At 35.3% G+C, this 22,835-nt stretch overlaps 1 protein-coding gene across 1 annotated transcript; it reads left to right on the top strand.

Annotated features, from left to right (window-relative positions):
* The first annotated feature begins 1,994 nt into the window (after nt 1-1,994).
* LOC149075824 (FAST kinase domain-containing protein 4) lies at nt 1,995-22,073 on the top strand. The gene is made up of 8 exons (XM_089243338.1): nt 1,995-2,064; nt 8,014-9,090; nt 12,569-12,838; nt 16,184-16,305; nt 16,881-17,001; nt 17,798-17,906; nt 18,942-19,056; nt 21,901-22,073. Exons 2-8 carry the CDS (start codon nt 8,097-8,099, stop codon nt 21,982-21,984), a joined length of 1,815 nt encoding a protein of 604 aa, XP_089099464.1. The 5' UTR covers nt 1,995-2,064; nt 8,014-8,096; the 3' UTR covers nt 21,985-22,073.
* The last annotated feature ends 762 nt before the right edge of the window (nt 22,074-22,835 follow it).

Genomic DNA, 22,835 nt, shown 5'->3' with positions numbered 1-22,835 from the left:
AAATGTTTTCCATTCCCCTCCAACCAATCAACTGTTAGTGGGCAGAGTTCGCTATTGTTCTAGGTTAGATAAGAAGAAGAAGCGAGAAAAAAAGAGATATATGCTCAATATATAAATAATACAAAAAGGGTTCTCTTCATAGAAAGCCACACACATAATGGCAAAGTTTTGCAATTCCAAATGTGGCAATTTCAAATGCTGATCAGGAAAATTTCAAAAACCACTTAAAGGGTTAAATGGGAGTTTGGCTTAGATTTGCACCTTTCCACATTGAATAAATCATGGAAACGACATGCGCGAAGAGACTTAGACATTGTAAATTCTATTTTATTTCATCCCAAAGATTTCTTTAATTCTATTGATTCATATTTAGAAGGGGTTGACAGAAATTAAACATATAGTTAATTACAGGAAAGCATAGGTGTACGTAGAATTTTCTCAAGGAGAGGATTTTCAGATTTTTTATCCTTCTTTGCAGGAAAGTATACTTACTGTAGAAAATATAATTACAAGAAAATGTACTTAATATGTAGGAAAAATAAGAACAGAAAGGTACATGTAATGTAGGAAAAGTAATTACAGGAAAATACACAATGTAGGAAAAATTACAGGAAAATACACAATGTAGGAAAAATTACAGGAAAATACACAATGTAGGAAAAATTACAAGAAAATGTACTTTTAATGCAGGGAAAATAATTAAAATATACGTAATGCAGGAAAAATAAAAAAATATAAGTAATGTAGAAAAAATAATAACAGGAATATGTATTTAATGCAGGAAATTGATGAAAAAAAGAGAACTATGTAGAAAATATTGATGGAAAAAAATAAAGATGAGAGCCAGAAAAAAATGAGAAAAGAGCGCAGAATATTACAAAATTACGGAGAACGCGCTTGCGCATTGTAAGTTCCGAACAGTTTCCGAAGTCACGACAGTTTCCGAAGTATTTACACGAAGTAATGACCGGTTCGAGAGTAACTCACTCCCGCTCCTCTGTGATTGGCCAAGTTCACCAGGGAATGTCGGATTTTTAGCCGCTAGTCTTCAGTGGAGGTTTTGAGGGGACCTACAAAACCGTATCCCACGTAGGGGAGAGGGTATTCAAGTAAATATATTACATCAACAGATTATTAGACCCTTTTGACTCAGCCCAGCCCCCCCCCCCAATGTGCCGCACCTAACCACCGTGACAAATTACATTAGAGAATATTTTAGAGGGAGCAAATCTTGATCAAATAAAATGTAGATATGAATAGATTTTCCCCTTCACAGGGCACTCTTTAGGCCTAGGGCCGTCATAAGAGCACCATCGGCTCCAGGCCAAGTGATTTTTCTGAGGCCCTCTCTACCAGACAAATTTACATGCATACTCCTCGAAAATTTCAACTATATCTCTTTTTTGTGAGGCTGACATTCTTTACCCCGATAAAGGTTCTAGCCCAAAGCTGTATTAAGAAGTCATTAATAAGCTTTGGTCTCTGATCCCACCAATATGTGATAGGAGGTTGGGGGGCAGAGATGACGAAATTTTGCTGACAGGGGGAGGGGTCAAAAATGGCTGAAAAATTGCCGACGTAATACTTGAACGGCCCCAAAAGACTGCAAACACCAAACATGGCCCAAACTCATCTCTGCCTCTACCGGGAGTCGAACCCGGGTCCCTCGATGCCCCAAAAGACTGAATAAAGAAGGAAAAGATGGCCAAATATATTGTTTTATCACTTTGCCCCCACCCCCTAACGAAATGGAAGTGGTTCCCCTCCGAACGAAATTTAATTTCTGGCTACGGGCCTGAGTATGACCTCCTATATAACCAAGTTATGTACAAGAGGTCGTAGCCTGAGCAATGTTTTGAATATTGAATGAAAATTGAATTGAAAATCCTGTAATTTGTTCGAGAAAGTATGGTCAGCTTAACTATTGATAATCCTTGGTTTTGAGCTTCCGAGTATCAAGAACAAAAGCAATCAAAACAGTCGTTGCAAAGGCTAAATAGCTACAATATATAACTACCAAATAACATACTTGTAAACAAAAAGTTTTTTGGTTTTTTTTTTTGGGTAATGTATTTGCTTATTCAACTTTTAAGCAAGGCCGTCTCAAGAGCATCATGGGCCCCCGGGTCAATTGGTGTTCCTGAGGCGCTACCTCGTGAATTCTAGAAAATTTCAACCGAATCTCATTTTTGTGAGGCCCCTCTTCTCCTTAGGCCCCGGCCGGGGGCCCATGCGTTAAGACGGCACTGCTTATAAGCAGGGCTGTCTTAAGAGCTGTATGGGCCCCCGGGCCAAGCGATTTTTCCGAGACCCTACTTGACAAATTAACTACTTCTCATTTGGTTGAGGGTCCCCCCCCCCCGGGTGGGCCCATGCGTTTAGACGGCACTGCTTTTAAAATGCTTTTAGATATTGACTTGGAACTTTTCTGGAAAATTTACCCGTTCCCCCCCCCCCCAAGGAAAAAAACTTGCAAGCAATCCCGCTCCCTAAAATTTTTCCTCCTCAAGATTTCCACCTGTCCAGAGACATATTTATGGTTTCGCCGGCTATGGGCTATACAAATTTTGCCGTCCCTCTCCCACTCAATTTTAATTTTATTGACTCAAATTTGTAGCCATGTGCCACAGCCCCTGTAAATACGCATGTGTCTCTAGGTCACTCACATGCTAAAACACTGTTTTGGTCACTTACATGTTTGCACATGTTCTAGGTCACTCTTTTTTGGTAGCTCACATGTTTCCGTTGCTTACTAGCCTGGTGTGCAAAATCTCTTGGTCAACTGCAATGCTCAGACACTCCCTGGTCCACTATTTTGGTTGCTTGCTTGCTGTCCTAATCCCCTCACACCTGGGTCAGCGTTTCCAAACCTTTTGAAGTTTGCGGGACGCTTGGGAATAATATTTTAAACTTGGGGCACCCTTCTTTGAATACAGAGTAGTTTACTACAACAAAAATCACAGTAAAAATACATCAATAGAGTTTTGTTTGATTAATCATTAATGTGAAATTGGGATGAGAGTAATTAATTTGACTTAATTTATTTTAAGACCTTAAGTGAACCACAATATTTTTTATGTATCTCCATAATATCTCGCGGCACCCCTCCGAAGATATTGTGGCACCCTGGTTGGGAATCACTGCTTTAGGTCATTCTGTTGGTTGCTCACTGAAATAGTACCCCACTCTTTCTCTCTAAAGCACTCTCCTAGTCCCTCACACGCTTGCACACATTCATGGTCATTCTTTTGATTTCTCACTAACCTGGTTCCCCCTTGATCTCTAGGTCATTCTCAGAAACTCTGTACATCACTGTTTTTGATGCTTACTGTCATGGCCCCTCTCTCTAGGTCTCTCGTTTGGTCATTGACATGTTAACACCATCTTTTAGACACTCACTGATCTAGTCCCTTGATTTCCAAGTCACTCTCATGCTTAGAAACTCTCTATGTCTCTTTTTTTGGTTGGTCACTGACCTCGTCCCTCGCTCTCTAGGTCACTCACTGTGTGAATCTTTGCTCTTTTGATCAGTCCACATGCTTGCATACTTTTCTGTTCACTCACATACTTGAATCTCTGTACGTCACTCACTGACCTCTAATGCCTCGTTCTCTTGGCAGAGGCAGACTTATAGTTTTACTGCTTTTGTGGATGCTATAAAACTTTTTACCATGCTTTTTCTATTCTAATAATGTTCTTCACCACTCATTCCTCAAATTTTCCGCCCATCCAAACTTGCCATGTTGGGCTACAGCCTGTGCAGTTCCCCCCCCCCCCATAAATGCACACTAACCCCCAACTAGCCCTGTTCTTGCTATAATGCAGTGTTTCTCAACCACCGCTGCGGTGGTTGAGTGGTCATAATGACAGACTCACGTCGCGAGGATCCGGGTTTGAACTCCACCAGACTAACATCATAGTGGTGGTCGGCTGAAGTTGGTTTCCTGTGGTTCCCAACTTCAAGTCGCAAATGCGAGCCGATCTCCCCATTAAAAAGTCTCGCCACAGAGAGCAACAGGCCTACAACGATTAATTATTCAATCATTACGCTTCACTCATAGTTAGAAAAAACTGGTGGAAGATGACAGCACTACACATAACAAGCAGTACACAGAAAAAAACTTCACATCAGGTTTCACTACACGTACACGCACATTCCCGCATGTACCAATTCGTTAGAGGTTCCGCAAAGGAATATGAACGAGGTGCATGTTTGGGTTTAGTAGTAGCAGTAGTAGTGTTTCTCAACCCATGGTCTGTAAACAGACTTGATAAAATTAATTCTAATGAAACTTAATTCTAACTGAATGAAAAATTATTCAACCTTTGTAATTTATGTCCCCCCCCCCCTTTAGGGTTCAAATAAAAATTATACTTTCACACTTGGATTCAACATCTATCATTGTGGAAAATGTTGGGAATCATGATCCTACAGGATAGGATAAATACACGATATCATTAAATATTAGTTCCAGGGTTGGAAAGGTTTTGGACAGTATGGTAAAAACCACAGTCAAGGAAACAGTTATTTTCCGGATATTATGCTGAGGTGAGCTCGGAAAGAAAAGTCATCACGTCTCCGCCAGGACTGGAACCCAGGCCTCTTGCATACCGGGCAAGCATGCTACCATCTACACCACTGGAGACACATGAATCTGCCTTCCTAATTTCACGCACTGTGTCGTGAGGCGCTGAAGAAGCCATCTATATCTCCCCAAAAACCACAGTGTTTACCGCACTGTCCAAAACCTCCTATTTATAACTATAAGTGAAAACTTTGCAATTTGATTATAACTTCTATAATCAAATAATAAACTTTATATTGTATTATATTAAAATTGCATTAAATATAATGAAATTTTAAAATTCAAAACAGTATGTGCAAAGGTTATATGACTGATATCAGGTTATCAAACAATTGAAAACTGAACTGTCTTGAAGTTAAATATTAGATTTATAGAAACATGAAAGATACAAGAATGGGATAGAAATTTGTCACATCAAAATTAGAAAAAAGCAATATATATGTGGCTACAGAACAGGGTTTAAGCTACGGTCACATTTTTCGCAAAATACAAAACAAAATCGTAGAATGCACAAAAAGTAGCAGCCACTTTTTCAAAAATGCGTACAGGAGGTACGCAACGAGACGTACAACCATCAAACATTGCATTAGAATTGCAGCATTTTGCTAAAGCTTTTCCCCCAATTTTCGCTTTTTTGCGAAAGGAATTTTTTATCCAGCTTAAACCCTGCTACAGAATGAAATTAAACTTACGTAATAATGGAACACTAATAATCAAGCGCAGCTGTGTTTTTTAACATTTGATAACACATAACTAATTTAGCTGCCTTATCTGTGCCAAGATGATTTCTAAGATAACAAAATTTGAAAATATTCTTTCAATTGATGCATAACTTGGGGGACACGAATGTATAAAAAAACAATTTCAAGAGACAAAAAACAAGACAGTCTTTTGATAAGCCTTCTTCCAGTGTTTTTCTTATTGCTGTCCGCCATGTGATAAAATTGTAAATATAGCTTGAATTTATCAGGTGAAATATTAGCTTCTAGCCTCATAAGAGCAACAATTTAAATTAACAAAAATTCTGGGTCTTTTATCATCATGTAGGCGTAATCAGTGTTTGTGAAATTATGTTCCGTTAGTCATGTGTAGGTGCTACATACTGGCCTCATTTTCTTCGGATATTTTCCTTTATTTATAATTAGTTTTTGAAAATTGAGAATATCAAATAGAAAGTTCACTTGAAAATTTAAAGAAAAAGTTTGAAAAGTCAAAATAGAACAATTTGCATTAAATAAACACTACACCATTGACATTTATTCACATCATTATATTGGTACCTAATAAAAAATAATATTTATGTTTAGTTTCACAATAATGCAATGATTATAACTGTGGCTATGCGTATTTAGGTCCTTCAATATAATGTATTTTTTAAAGATAAATGTTTGGACAGATTCGGCAGGATTTTGGACAATCACTGTACTAAATACAGTACCTGCTTCATAATCATACATGAAAAATAAGATGTGAAGTAGAAATAACATTTACAACAAACTAAAAAATTGAAAACAGTGTTTATATTTAAACAGTTATATGCGTGATATTAATTTACTATCAGATTTCCAGCCTAAAACCATAAATTTGGTGAAACAATTAACTTAGAAAAAAAAACCAAATGACACACTTTTTGAAATATTTTTGATTTAATTAGTTTTATTTTCTGCTAGTATTATTTTTTAATATATTAGTATCATAGAAAAAAAACAAAAGGTTTCCACATAACATTTTGAAACTTGGAGGTTTTGGGCAGTTTCAGACACTTTTGGACAGTTTTAGACAGTTTTTCCCGCGTGTCCTGTCCAAAACCAGTTTCAGACGTCGAAAACCCCAACCCTGATTAGTTCTGGTCCGATTGATTGGGTTGGTTAATCGATCAGTTATTAATTGCAGTTGAAAAATTTTAGTTGAATTAATCAAGTCGATTGAAATTTCACTAGAATTTTTATCAAAAGTTTGTGAATTGGCTTGATTTTATTTTAGAAACCAATTAGATGTCATAAATTATGTTTCATACAGAACATTTTGGATAAGTGACCATATTTAAAAATATTTGAATCAATACTTTTAATCAAATTAGATTTGATGAAAACTGATGATTTCAGTTTCAAATTGAGTTTGATGCGAGTTTTAGAAGAAGACCAAAATTTATTGCCTTTGCTATGAACAGTAGTTTTTCATATTCTTGGAAGCATCAGCTCATCTCCTCACAAGTACCATTCGAGAGGAGTTTCCTAGGATAAAAAGCAACAGTATAATCGAAAGTAGTTTCGAAATCAGGGAATAATAACCAAAAATAACTGATTTTTAAAAAAACTACAAGAAATAAGTGAGGAAATTACAGGTTTTGACAAAATATATTCAACATATTAAACTGCTTGAAGCGAGCAGCCTTAATTTCTTAATCTATTCCTATATTTGTTTCCATCTACCGAATGGGTGAGTGAAATGAATAAATTACATTCTTATAGCATCTATTAATATTATATGGTCAAAAAAAATATTTGATTAATTTGTAGATTGATTAAAAAATTTTTGATTAACCTGTTAAAAATTTTAATCTATTCCCAGCCCTACTAAATGTAGTCAAAAATGTGATTTATCGAATAAAATTTTCTAATTGCTGGGGGGGGAGGATTAAAGACTTCTAAGAACCGCAGTAAACAAAAATTTATTTCACAGGACAAAAATATTAAAATGAGATCAGGTTACCAAATTTTATTGAGAAAAATACATTAAACTGTGATCTTAAATAGGGTAAAATATGGGACATTGTCATCAAAAACGTTGCCAGAAATCACTAATTGTTATTAAAGTTGCTGAAAAATATTGCGAAAAAGAATGTTGAACCTAAAAATATGTGAGATGGATATTTAATGTTATCATAATATAGTGTATATAATATGAAAACACTGTATTCACTATCCAGAAAATAATAAAAAATGTTCCGAAAGCAGTTCTCACATGCCTACAGTGTTTTTAATTCTTGAATAAGATATTGATGCCGTATGATGTGTTTTGCAAAAAATAAATAATGGTAAAAGGGTGTGAAGGTAAGGGGGAGAGAGTGATTGGGAGAACAGTTGTGGGATGAGATTGATGGTGAATGATGCTGAAATACTGATGGCTTTCAATCGCCTTTCCAATGATTTTACGTGAATAATTATTGAACAATGCCATTGTCCACCATTAAAAAGAAAGCTTCCTTTCTTTCAAATAGTGCACAACTCAGGTCTATCGCCATCTATGGTGACTAGTGAGTCGATTACTACCTGGTGAGTTACGACTATAAACATCTTGTCAAACCCCGACAAGTTGGTTGTAGATTCTTTTTATTAAAAACATTTTTTTTTAATATAAAAGATCTCACAAAGACTGTCCTCTGTTTTTGATCCATATGTTAATTGAATTGTATTTGCTATTTCAGGATTATACACATCACCTATCTGGAGTTATACAAACCTACATGGTAGAGAGCTCAAATTATGAGAACTCATCAATAGACCAAAAATGATCGTTGCCCGAGCAGTCGGTGCTGCTATGTGTAGCAGGCGTTACGCTTTTTGTGGCTGCAGAGCTCTACACACATTGAATCATATGAACCAGTCTTTTTCAGTTTCAGCAAAAACATTCGAAAATCAACCAGAGCAAATTTACGAATGTCACGAGGCTTTACCCATTCATTTTCAACCTTTCGCTAGTGACTCAGTGGCCAGTATATTAAAAACTGTCAAAACAAGGTACCTACATGAAGTCATTTGTGTACAGCTCTTAAAAGCGCTGCGTGTTCAAGTTCTTTTGAAGAAAGAAAATTTTTCTAGTTTTCAAGACGATCATGATTTTGAAATACTCCATAAAGCTTTTGAAAATGGCTGTGACAAGTTAGAACCTTCCATGCTAGTATCTGGCCTACGTAGTTTGCTTATTATTGGATTGGATCCTTCCAGTAGTTCCATCGAAAAAGCTGAAAAGACGATACTAGCTAATATTCAGATGTTTGAAACCATTGATGTTATAAGCTGCCTTCATCTGCATAGCAAAAACCTGAAAACTCCTCTACAAAAAGCTGTCGCTGCTACTCTGGTCGAAGAGCTACAGAGACGGAAGTTTGAAATCCAAACAGGTTCGGAGGTATTAATGTTAGTTCAGCTTTTAAAGTTTTTCAAAAAAGACGAAATCCAAGCTATCGAAAAGAAAATCACTGACCTGCTGGATCTCGTAAATCAGCAGGATGTCATAAAATGTTTTTTCCATTTGTCAGAGCAAAAAGTTCGAGCTAAATTTCTGTTGAAAGAGCTATGTTCTCGTATATGTGCTGGTGATAAGCCCAGTCTCAAAGACAGTGTCAACATCATGTTTTCAATTCTATCTCTGAATTACTTCAATCAGGAACTCCTGTTTTTTCTGACGAATGCCAGGACTAATGACATCATTGAAACCAAGCAACCGTCATTGATATCATCATTACTAACTGTTTGTGGGCAGCTGCGATGGCGACATTCAGGTATAAATCATTTGATATAAAGTGTAATGAATTATTGACATATTTTGATTCCAGTTGGAGAATGAATCAATTAATACTTTTTGAACCTGGAAATAGCTGATGATGAGAACCAAGGTGCCTGGTCCCCCCCCCCCCCCGAAATGTGAGAAAATGACCGAAAAAAAGGAAAAAAACTGCCAAATCTATTGTTCTACCACTTTGGCCGCCATCGTCCCTGAACGAAATTTCTGGCCATGCCCCTGATGGGAGCCGAATAGTCTCCTATATGAAAATGCTGTCTCATCACTATTCATACAAAAGTTTTAACAGCTGTCTGATGCGAAGATGAGTTCGGGAGAAAAAATTCAACTCCCTCAACGGGGGTAATCAAACTTATGTCCTTCCACTTCAGTGTGTGTAAGCTCTAAGGAAAGAAATTCATTGCTTCTATAGTGTAGTGGTCTAGCATGGTCACCGGGCATATTGAGAGAAAATGTAGCATCACTTCCTGGTAGAGGCAACTGACTTTTCCGTCCTGAGTTCATCTTTGCATCAGTCAGCTGATAAAACCTTCATAATAAATAGCAGAGAGTGGTACATCATCTTCAGGTAAGTCGTCATCTAGTAAAAAAATTTCAACTGGTATATGTGAGCTATTGCTGTGTTAGGTCTGACTGTCCATGTATGGTCCCATGTGGCACACATAAGTTCTAAGGCAGAGGTCTTCAACCTTCAGATATTATACAAGCCAAATTTAAACTTTCTATGAAACTTGCGAGCCACCAAGTCCTAACAAGGTGTTCTCCTTTGTTTAACAGGCTTTCCTAAATTATTGCACATTTTCATTTGCTCTAAAATTGTTCCTTTTGTCAATTTTTTTTTTTTTTTTTGAATAATTTCTTTCACCGATTCTGATTTTTTTACTATTTCTTTTATTAATTCTAAAATTTATCCCAATGATTCTGAAATTATTTTTCTCTCTCATTAGTTTTATATTTTCATTACCATAAATCAGGGTCATTTTGTGACTGAGGGGTTAACTTTGTGACAAGATGTAAATTTTTCTTATTTTGAATCTCGTACCACCATGATCCTGGAGCCAAACAGAAAACGGGCAACATGATAGGCTGATGTCATATATGCTGTCACCTACCGGTCAGCTGACAAACTCTCTATACTTGACAGCAGCATTATCGAGGGTGTGTTTTGAGTTAGTTGGTGCTTTTGTATTCACTGCAAACTTTGAATTGTGTAGTAAAACACAGAAAAGAATATTGTTTGACAGGTAATTATTCTTGAGCATTTATATATTATCTCAAACATATTGCAAAATTATATTAATTGGGTGTCTTGTACTAGCTATTAATAATTATGCCAAAAATCAAAGATCGGAAGGGTGACATTGTGACAGCATCTGTTTGTCACAAAGAAATAAAGTATTGGTTCATTGGATGTTCTTATCAGGGAAGAAGCCAACCGCACGACAAATTTTAGAACTAAATTTATTTTTACTTAAATGTATAATTCACTTCAGACTGTAAAAATAGTTTAGAATAAAGAGTATGTAGTTTGACTTTGGCAGTTATTTTTCCCATACATTTCTAATACAAAAAAAGCTTGTCACAAACTCACCCCATGGTGTTGGGCGAGTTTGTGACAACTTTTGATGCTGGTGGTTCAAAAATGGTTGAAGCAACTAGCTATATATATATATAGTTTCGTAGAGGAAGGATGGAGTAATCAAAACCACCAGCTTTTAAAAGGCGGGGAATGAAAATGAATGCTTAACAACAAAAACTTCAAATTCTGTCACAAAGTGATCCCCGGTTTACGGTAACTATAAAATTATATCTTTCACCAATTTTTAGATTTTTTTTTTATGAATTATTACTTTTAACGATTCTGAAATTACTCTCAATAAATCCACAAATTTTTTTCTTTCAGTAATTCTGAAACCATTTTTTTCTTTCATTAGTTATAAATTTTCTTTGATTATGAAATTATTTGTTTTAATTTTAAAATTATTTCTTTCATTAAGTTATTTTTCAGCATTTCTGTAATTTTGTGTACCTTTTGGATGCAGAATTTTGCCTCTCAAAAAAATATGAAATCATAGATTTAAAAAATTGTTTTGGTTCTGGATCCCCGAATTCATTACAACTACCTTTTAATGTATCAAATCGCACAGCGTTCAAGAGGACATGGGTTTGATTCCTGGTAGAGGCAGTTGAATTTCCTTTCCTGAATTCATCTTCAGTCCCATTAGCCAGCAGATAAATCAAGAGAACACAAAGATAGAAATTTGAAATCAAAAACGTGTTCAGAAGCATTAATGCTAGTTCCAGAGTTTAGTGACCAGATGTTCTGGCTTTTAACCAAGACAATCCACCCAATTTTTTTAGGTTTCTCAAAGGAAAATAGCAATTAACTATTTACTGATAATTTTCTATATTTGTATTGGTGGCCTAGTTTTGTTTCATCAGAATCAGATGACCCCCACTCTTGAGGCTAATACTACCACTTTACATTCAAGTAACTAACTTTTATACAGTAAAGCCCCTCTTAACAGTCAGCCAGCAGATGTGATCACCCTTCTTTTACAGCTAAATAACAATTTCCATAAAAAAATCCTACTTAAAGTATGCATTTTGAACCTCTGATTAACGGTCACCAACACTATTTTCATCATTCATTCCCATTCAGCTAAAACCCTTGTACAGACAAAATCATTCTTTGTTCAGATATTCCTTATCTTGTAATTCCTCTTATGAATTTCCCATAATGAAGCAGCGGCTTATATAGCTTATAAAGTTAATTTTTAGCTCTTGCAGCTCATTCAAACCCACAGCTTAAATTAAATAACATTTTTATAAAGCTCTCTAGGAAAACTTTAGCAGTGATGGGAATATTGCAGAATTAAGTTTTATTTAATTGCTATATATAGTGTTTTATCAGACCTTGAAAGAAAATGCTGCTGCTTATATGAAGCGTCGGCATTTCCCTATACCTTGTTTTTCTCAAGAAATCTTTCTTCACTTATTTACAGGAAACCATGGTAATTGATTTTTTTTTTATGTTACATTATAAATTAAATTATGTATTTATACAACGGTATTCACAATACTACAGTTTCATACACAATCTCTGATGTATATTATTAAAACTGAGTGTATTTCTAAATGAATTACCTTGGGGAACTTTTTTTTTCTGGATGGAATTTTGTTTTGGCCCGTCTGGTGTTTTTGGTGTCTGCAAAAAAGACAGTTTTACTGTATTTTTTATACACGGCTGTCATTCGTGTGGTAGAGCTTAGTGCAGAAATAATCGTGGGTCGTCTTCACAGTATGAACCCTATAGGATGTCTCTTATTAGATCAGATGTTGGAAACCAAATTTTCTGTTCCCCTGATGCATTCATGATTTCAACATTCAGTTTCAGCCTGTTGAAAATCTTGATTCATATCCTTATCCATATTTTTAATGATACTTTTTATCTCCAGGGATGTTAGACGCATGCTGTCAATGGTTTACAAGCAATTCAAGTTTATGCTCATCAAAAGATTCAACTTCATTGTTATTGACACTTGCTACTTTGTGTTATGTTCCCAAGGATAAATCATTGCTGAAGAAGTTGATACCATCATTGAAGCTGGCAGATATTGAACCGAAAGCTTATCTAGATGCAGTTTGGGCTTCTGCCATTTTAAATTGTGTTGACAAGGATGTCCTTCTAGATGTTGTATCGTCAGATTTTCACCGAAAGCTTCTGAGTAATTTTTTTTACATAATTTATTTTCTTATAATTTCAAAATCATGCATTCGTCAACCTCAGCATTCACTGACACAACCGTTATTCTATTATTGTCAATTTTTTTATTATTTCCTTGGTGAATGTTCCACTCAGATTTCTGTATTAATATTAAGGTTATTATTTTAATGGTAGTAATACTATCAATGGTAGTAATAATTGATGCAAAAACACCAATACTTGTATAAAGTAAGATGTCACTCGCCACTCATTTATAAAAGATATACAGTATAATTAGATATTATGTAGAAATGATGTTTTTTGGAAAGAAAAATTACCTTGCCTCTGTATATATATGGGTAATTGAACCACTGTCCCCTCACAGCCTGGATGAGTGTACATTCTGCCACCCGTATTCGCGGGGGTTACGTTCCGGGAGTGACCGCGAATATGGAAATCCGCGAATAAAAGAAACCATAGGTTTTTTATTGTATATCTCGTTTATTGAATATCATGAGAAAGAGCAGGGTGACGCAGAGGTAGAAGGGAATGTAAAAGAGGGTGCAGCGATTGTTCCCAATGTTTTCTGAAAGAATGTTGTGATTTTTCTGTTTGCAGTGTCTTCTTCATATCATTAAGTATGTTGGAGTATGTTGACAAGGCTTCCTCTACTAATTTTTCTACATGTGAAGAACGTAAAATAGAGGGATTTATGTTATGAAAATAATCTGTTGCTGATTTCAGCTTGCGAATCCCTTCCGCTATGTTACTTGTGGTGAACTTGTCTTCTACTTCTTTATCTTGATCTTCTTCATCTGGTACTGCTTCAGTTTCAGGACCAGTTAGCTGCATTAACTCCTCCTCGGTCAGCCCAATATCAAAATAACTTTGAGAATAGCATGTATTCATTCTCTAAGTACCTCCTGACTTCCGAAACGAAAAACCGTTTAAACCAATCCAGGAAAAGTATTTTCATAATCCAAGCCTCTTTATTGTTCGTTCAAAATACTGGAAGCTTTGTCTTATCCTTTCCCTTCAATGCTCACGGATTCGCAGATTTGAAAATCATGGTGGGCTTTATCATGTACTCATATGCATTTGCGCAAAACCACATAGTAAGTCTATCTCTACTTGCCTTAAAACCAGGAGCTTGCTTTCTTCCTCTTGCTTAACTTCTTTAACACCTGGTGAGGTGCATAACATTTCTCTTCAATAATTTTCTACAAAGTCTTTTGAAATTTTCTAGCTGCCTCCTGGTTGGCAGAGGCTTGATCACCAGTGCTTTTTACATTGCGCTATCCGAATCGTTTCTTAAACCTATGAAACAAACTTTACTTGCATAAGATTCTGATGAAATAGACGTTTCACCAGCCCTTTCCTTATGGAAAATTAAATTTTTTTTTCATTTTGTGTTATACTATTACAATCAATTGAAATACCTTTTTGTGTCAGTCTTGTTCCCACAAAAAAACAGTATTTTCTGTACGTGAAACACGTGGATCCCATAGACACTGCAAAGTTTTGACTGCCACAGGTGCAGCTACATCTACGGCTGAACAAATTTCAGATTCCATTTTCTTGATATATCTCACCGAACATGCGTTGATTCCGTAATGGCGAACCACAAAAGGTATTGACTTCGCCAAGCAGTCAATATATCAAATTTTTCTTGTCAAGTTTTCACTTTTATTTACCTTTTCAAAGCATTATCAGTAGCACTAGAAGAATGAGCCATCCTAAACAAGCACAACTCAAATTTTGTAAACAATACACGTGAACGACAATTGCTGAGTATTTTAAAAAAAAATCCGATAAAGAAAAAAAAAACCGCGAATACAGGGGACCGACTGTACTACATATAAGTATGTAAGAAGTGTATGCCTTTGAAGCAGTAAATTCCCGCTGCTTCTATAGAGTACTTTTGGTGCACTGACCTGAACTGCAAGGGGACCGTGGTTCAATTCCCTGTAGAATCAAGTAAATTTTTCTTTTTGAAAATCATATCCACATAACATCCTCTATTCTGTATGTCTGGTTTAACACCAATACTATTTAAATCATAAGTTGATAAGGTACCCACTCAGAGCAAAAAAAAAAACTCTAGCTTCTCACTACATACATATATGCAATGATAACAAAAACAAAGACCATTGTTATTGAGCTGTTTATGTAGTATGATGGTGATTTCATAACAAAAGAATCAAAATTAGATGTCTCATAGGTTGTGCAGCATTACAGTGTCACCAAGCTCCTCAAGAACCTTATGGAACATCTGCATTGCCTTACAGGGTAATAGATAGGTGGGTAAAAAGAGTCTTCTGTGAATGGCACTTAACAATGTCTAAGCACATTCGGTACATTCTGTGGCCGCTGTGTGGTCGTACAGACATCGTGCTGCACTCTTGTCATAGGGATCCAGGTTGGAACCCCATTGGCAGCACAGTGGTGGTCGGCTGAAGTTGGTTTCCTACCATTTTCTAACCTCAAGGCCCAAAGGCAAGCATGTATCGATTCATTAGAAATTCCACCAAGAAATGTGTATGAAGAGCGTATACTGGTACGTAGTTGTATTAATACATTCTGTGAGTGATTTGCTCAATAACTGGGGTCAAGATGTGCTCTGCCACTGCTCCATACACTCCAAATTTAAGTTCATGTGATTTTGACACACTATGTTGGTTTTAGAAGCTTTTTTCAATACTTAATCTGAAGCTTAATCTAATGTGTATAACCATGAAATGACTCTATTCCTTCTTGGAACAGTTGCAGATCATTCTTCAGGCTGCAGTTGTCCATTGAAGACTACAGCTTGCCACACTGTTTTGCAGGGTAATCTAGAAGCCCTGTAAGCTCCTAGGACTTCTTGATAACACTATAGTACAACCTCTCATTTAATTCATTAACACATTTAATTTTTATCTATCTTTATTGTTTCTATTTTTAAAATGTTGTGGCCATACTGCATTAGACCCTATGTTCACAGTAGTCTGTTTCTGATGTCATTGCGCATATGCATACAATGAAAAAGAAAGTACATTAGATACAAAATGGTTGAATTTTTCTCAATTTTTTGTACATTCAAAATTATTTTTCTGTCTTAAATTTTCTATATAACTACTGTCTTTTTTTTTGCTGAAATGAAAGAACTTAGCTCTGTGATTTGATTTTTTTTTTATTCTATGATCCTAATCTGAATACCATTAAGTCTGGATCAAAGGAATATTAGAATTTAGTGTTTTCTATTATTCATTTACTATACAGTTCATGTCTATAACTGCCATTTTATTGCCCGTGTTGCGGAACACCTTTTATTTCAAGTTCCATGTGTAAACTTTCATTTTTTGATTATTTTTTTTCTTTTTAATAGATTCTTATGGTGGAGTTTTGCCAGTTCAAGCTAGAATAAAGATGATGAATCTGATGGCTGTTCTAAAAAATGCATATCCAGAATGTATATTCTCATGCGATCTGTTCCTTGACATGGATGGAGTAAGTCAGTTGAGGTTACATTATGTCAGACTCGTGACTAGACTGGGGCCTCAAACCAAATGGGGCTCCCACAAAAAAAATTTACTCATTTTGTATATTTCTTAGAAATTTTTAATTTCTTGTTTGAAGTAATCTGCAAGAGAGACTGGCTTTAAAAATTAATTGTAGAATTCGAAAATATATCATTGAAAAAACGAGAGGAGGAGGAACCCTCCTTAAAACTTCTGCTCTGTAGACCCGAGAAGGCTCACTATGGCCTTGCATTATGTGTACTGTGTTGTAATTACAGTAAAACTCCCTGTTAACAGACACCCCCTCAGATGCAGTTGCCCCTCTTTTACAAATAATAATTTCATTTTGTATAATAAAAGTATACTTTTCAAACCCCTGATTAATGGTCATCCCCTCTTTTATGGACAAGTTTTTTTTGTCCCACTGGTGTCCATAGTAAGGTTTTACTGTAATCACAGTTATCATTGATCTATTGGAAAAGCAGCCATGAATTAAAATTAAATATATATTTAGAAGACATATTTATGTACCAGTACACGTATGAAACGTTCAATGCCTTGTAGGTGTCCAAAAGTGAAAAGTCTGTGATGCACAAAGAATCTGTTCTATTGTCATTGAAAAGTTTTATTCCAGTGGGTCGATATGCAGCTATAAATCTCAGCACAAGCATGGGCATAACCATTGGTAAGAAGGTTTTCATTTTAACCACACAATGCTGATTCTTCAAAATTTACGTTTTTAAACATATTTCAAAAAATAAATGCATTAGATGCAGTGTTTTTCACTACAAATTTAAAAAGTTATATTGTATCTAACTTAACTGGGAATTAATTAACTTAACAGGGAAAAACTTGTGTTGCCCAAATACAAAAACTGCTGTTCACAGTGGAAACAATAAATTTTGATTTTGTCTTCTACAACTTCCATCAAAATTAATTGGAAACAAATCATAAGTTTTTGTTTAATCTACTTGTATTTCCCCATGTCGAAAAATTTGATCAAAATGGTGATTCAAATACTCTTAAATATGGTCACATATCTGAAATATTACATATGGGAACATAATTCAGAACATCTTATTGATTTCATCAAATAATTCAAGTTAAATTATAAACTTTTAATGAAAATTTTAATCAGATTGATCAAGTTTATCAACTCAACTAAAATTTTTAACTGCAATTAACAATTGGTCAAATAACTGCCCAATAAATCTATTAATCGAGCCAGCCCTAATCTACAACTTTTAAAATTTCCAGCGTTTTTTACTATTATAAAAATGAGGTCAACGTTAATATTCAAAGAATCAGAGAAATAGAGTCAACCCTCAAAAATACAAATTTGAAGGAACTGCTGAGGTGATAATTACACATTAAGTAAAGTTCATGTTGTTGAGTAAATTTAAAAAGATAAAAGAAATTGTTATAACATAATTTATGCCCACATATAATCATTCTGATTCTTCTTTTTTTTCATGTTTCAGATGCTGAATTCATCATTGGTAAAGATGAAAAACCCCTTCTTTTGACAGAATATGGTTTGAAGGCTAAGCCATCAGTGGTCACAAAGAGCCTACCACCTGGATCTAAGAGGTATTTATCATAAACATTATATGCAACAGCCTTATATTGCATTTTCCGGCTATATAGCCACCCTTTTTGTGCAATCATTGTTTGTGAATTATTGAATTTTAAAGTTTTCCCTGACTTTTGGATCACTCTGTATTTTTAAACAAGTGTGTCTCATTTACTGTAATACAAAGGCGTCAAAAAGAAAAGAGCAAAATCAATTCCAATCTTGAACCATTGAAACCCTTTCATAATCATCTCTGACTTCTTCAGAATTACTGTTCAGCATTCTTTTCACTCCTTCATGTTAGGCATTGTTGTCTAATTTGGACTCACAAAATTGAAAATATTAAGTTTATTATGCCCCTCCCACCCACATACACACACATGCACACTTTAACTTTGCTCGTTCAACTTCTTTTATTCTCTGGAATTGAATTGGGCTCTTAGGCCATGATTTTGCTCATAAACATGGATCTGAAGAAGGCAAGGGATAATTTTTGAAAAAAATGTTTCAAAATAGTAACTGGCGTAACAGCACATATTATAATTGCAGACATGCTTGACAAAGGCAAACTAGTCAATGAGACCAGTCAGACCATACCAAAATAAAATTTGATACAGTTTTTGTCTCATTCTTTTTTGACTCGCCCTGGTATAATAAGTTGAAGAAATTATATTGTATTGAAATAAATATCTGAAGTCAAATACATCTTCAAAATTAAAAAGTTTAAAATTGGTTCAAATAATAATGTAAAATTATTAATTCATGCAGTAAGTGAATTCAGCAGTAAGTCATTGAGTAGCATTGTCCGCATGTACCGATTCATTCCCGCATGTACCGATTCGTTGGGGGGTTCCGCGGGGGGGGGGGTTGCATGTGTGGTGTAGCAGTAGTAGGTAGGGGCTCGGGGATCCATGATGTTCTTAAGTCAGCCACCTCGTTGGGCAATTTGCCTGTTGTGGCGTTGTATTTGTATTTGTATTTGTATTGTCGAAAAATATTCAAATTGTTGTCATTGTCTCTCTTGTGATCAAAATCTCTTTGTATATTTTTAGAATCGCTTTGATGATATGGTTGCATAAGGACTTGACATTGAACGAGTCTGTCTTGACCGGTGCTAATGCATTGGCTGTCAAATTACTTTCTATGGAAGGTTACACAGTTGTTCAAGTAATGCCCCCATAATTTCACAAACGTTTTTTGGAGTCTATTGTAATACATTTCAAACGAACTATTACGCACTCTGCTATTATCGTTCACAAATACAGTGAAACCTCATTTCAATAATACTTGATATAATTATAAATCCCTCTACAAAATTTTTTTTCCAAGGCTTGTTTGGAAACCCCTGTAGTCTAATGTTAAACTAGCACCTCTTGGTATAACGATAATCCCTCTACAGCTATATTTCTTGGTCTGCAGAGTATCGTCATATTGAGGTTTCACTGCATTGGTTTTTTCATTGCTCTTACATATAGTTTGATTTAAGTAATAAGTTTTTTCTATTATCGTGATATGAAATAGAATTTTTCCACTCTCTTGGTTTGCCACTAGATTTGAGTGTATTTTTGGTGTTTCCCCTAATACAAGGGTCTTGGTATCATCAGGAGATGTTGAATAAATTTTCTGATTTATTTTTTTCAATACTACTTCAGACCTAAAACACATCTGGTGATACCATACACTAGTGTTAGGAATGAGAATAAACTAAAAGCAGCCCTTTAGCAGTAGAAGCTTTCTTGCATTTAAATGTGTTCTTCTCTTTGACATGAATATATCTTATTAATCAGGATGCTAGTTTGAAAAGAGCTTTAAAAGAAAATAACTTCTAGACACCCCCCCCCCCCCGCTGCTGAAACATTGTTCAATATATCATTAAAGAGAGAAAGATTCAACACTCATTTAAGTAATAAGAGTTTGATCTCTGTACATCATCATTGGATGGCACAATAGCCTTACAAACATGAAGAACTAAAATTGCCTTGGCGCACATGGTGGTGGAAAATTGGTATCATATTCCTCCGCATTAGCCAGCATGCCAGGAAACATAGAGGGAGACAAACCTGCCAGTAATACCCTGTATTTTCCTGCATGCCAGGAAATTCGAATCACAGATTCGAGTTTTCCTCCACCACCAGCTGAATACATATTATGTTCTTTATTAAACTTTGCTTTTCCAGGCATGCGTGAATAAACCAGACCACCCCACCCCCCACCCCCCTTCCCGATTCAAAAATCTGGTGTTCCTCTAGTTCAGTGTTTCCCAAAGGGGGCGATGGAATGGTCCAAGGGAGTGATAGAACCAACTGATTTAACATAGGGTGCTATGGGTTTATTTGAGTTGGGGGCGATGAGAGAAAAACAATTTTGAAGAAGGGGGCGATGGAACAAAAAGTTTGGGAGACTACGCTCTAGTTTCTCGGCATGCCTGCTAATGTGAGGGAATGTGGTATATGGACTCTATGTATGTGGTTTTATAAGGCTTAATGTGGTATGTGGTTTTAGGACTCTGGCATGCTAAATCACATTATTTGAGATACAATTTGGTGTTTAAAATTTTAATAGTATTATATAACATCCTTTTTTAGAATATTTTCCCTCTTACAAGAACTCATCTTCCGGGTCCTAACTCTTACTAATGCTCAAGATTTCCTGATGAAAGACTTTTCCTGCTTACAATATCCTTTTCATGACAGTTTTTTGAAAGGCATTACATGCAGGATCTGCTGTAGTTAAAAAAAAGAATATAATGAACATTTGAGAAAATTATGGTGCAAAAAATGTGGAAATTTCTGATTTCCACATTTTTGGCATAGTATTGGGAGGCTATGCATCTTGCGACAATTCCAAAATAGCAAAAGTCTCTAATGCTGACTGTCAAATGCCTCATCAGGAGCGTGGCAAAGAAAAAACTGGCAATAGATGTGTCAAGTCACTTCGAGTCCACTTTGTTAAATATTACAATCGACTGTCACACACAAACCATCCAATATCATAATACTGAAAATATACACAGCTGATTGGAACTACAGTCGAACCTGATAAAAATGAACTATGATTCAACAAATTCCTCAATTTAACAATTTTTTTTCTAAAATTCTGACAAAAATATAGCTCAAGCTTCTATTCAAAGCATAAAAACCCTTGATATAATGATTTTTTTAACTATCCTTTTTTTTTTTTTTTTTTCTTATTTCTAATCCTTTGAAACCATAATCTGTGGATGTGACCTGCTTTGCTTTAGAGGCAGATGAAAAATAAAGGGGGTAGGAATCTTTTCCTTTTTGAATGAAGGAGGCAATAAAACCATTTATAGTTTGCTTGGGAAGGTTTCAGTGGCACCGTAGAACATTGTGTTGTTCGTTTAGATTTCAGTAAAGAAATGAAGTTCAAGTTTGTGCTCTGTCTTGACAAGCAAAGAATGGTGGATCGTCTGAACAGAAAGCGTTTTTTGATTAACCCAAAAATGACACTTTTGACAGAGAATTTTGATGAAACTGTTGCATACACACCAAACAAACTTCTATCAAGCAGTTTTTTTGAATGCATCCTGATTTTATTCTTAAGTTAATATATTTTTCTTTTTAATTGTTGTCATAAATAAGTTGTTACAGCAACCTCAAAGCAAGTAGCTTTTAAAGTTTGTCGTTTCGAGTGTGTTTGTGCTCCTGATCAATTTGACCCAGATTTAACAAATAAAATTGTTGGTTTCTTCTGATTCATTAAATCAGAGTTCAACTACTATAATTCTTAAATCTCTCTCCACAAACATTGATCTGAGTAAGTATAAAAGGGAGAGGATTTATCAGATCAATGTTTGGAGCAGGTAACCCTAATATTGGTTCAGAAATTTATTAGAACGATGAATATAAAAAAATAAGCATGACTTATACATGATTTTGAATATGTTTCGATTATTTTTCATATAAAATTCAAAAAATATCTTGTTCCTGTTTTAAAAATTATTCATACAACAAAAACATGGATTGTGTATTTTTATTTAATTTTTTACAGGTGCCCTATGAAATGTTTATCAAAAATGCCACAGCAGTTTCAAAAGCAAAATATTTATGGAAATCGATACAATCTCATTTGTGAAAATGAGACAAATATATTGCAGTTTTATCAATTGAAATTTATATTATGAGTATTTATTAAAAGAGAAATTAAAATTTTGAATTATTTAATTTTATTGTTTCATTTTATTTTAATATCCAGAATTCATCTTCAATTGGAAAATCTGTTTTATGGCGTGTGCATAGTTCCTCCTTTTTTCTCTCTTCTAATTGAAATGGATTGAAGAAATTACTCTCATTATGAAGTACAGGTGACTCGATACCGAGCAAAGATAATTGGAAAGAAAAGTCACATTCTTCTGTGGGGGAATCGAACCATCAACCTCCCACTTTCTGGGCGCATGCTCTACCATTAGCTACAGAGGACATACATCTTCTTTCCTAAGAATAGTGTGTTCTTTTGGGTTGAATGGGACTGCGCAGTCCCGACAGCCTCCTAACTCAGCAACAGCTTGTAACAAAAACAGCCCCCCAGATGGCGATGTTGATCGATTTTTGTTCTATGTCATTTCGAGCTGTTACTGAGTTAAGAGTATAAGCTGTCTATTGTGTAGTTCCATTCGGCCCAAAGGAGCACAGTGTTCTTCGAAAAGATGTCTGTTTTCTGTAGCTTGATGGTAGAGCACGCGCCTGGAAAGTGCAAGATTGGTGGTTCATTGCCCCACAGAGGAATGTGCCTTTTCTTTCCAATTATCTTTGCTCAGTATCCAGTCATCTGTACTTCGTATAATTAGCGGAGAGGTTCATCATTCAACACACTCATAGTTCATATAGTGATAATTTTAAAATACAGTGGGGTAGTACTCATATATCATTGCTTCAACTTGTGAATCATGAGTAAATAACAGGGTGTCCCAAATTATTTGCAACCGA

The sequence above is a fragment of the Pholcus phalangioides genome, unplaced genomic scaffold, assembly GCF_987345545.1.
Source record: "Pholcus phalangioides strain wild (caught in Gottingen) unplaced genomic scaffold, Ppha-v1.0 ptg000015l_1, whole genome shotgun sequence".
Lineage (NCBI taxonomy): Eukaryota > Metazoa > Arthropoda > Arachnida > Araneae > Pholcidae > Pholcus > Pholcus phalangioides.
This window is presented reverse-complemented; position numbering and strand designations above follow the sequence as displayed.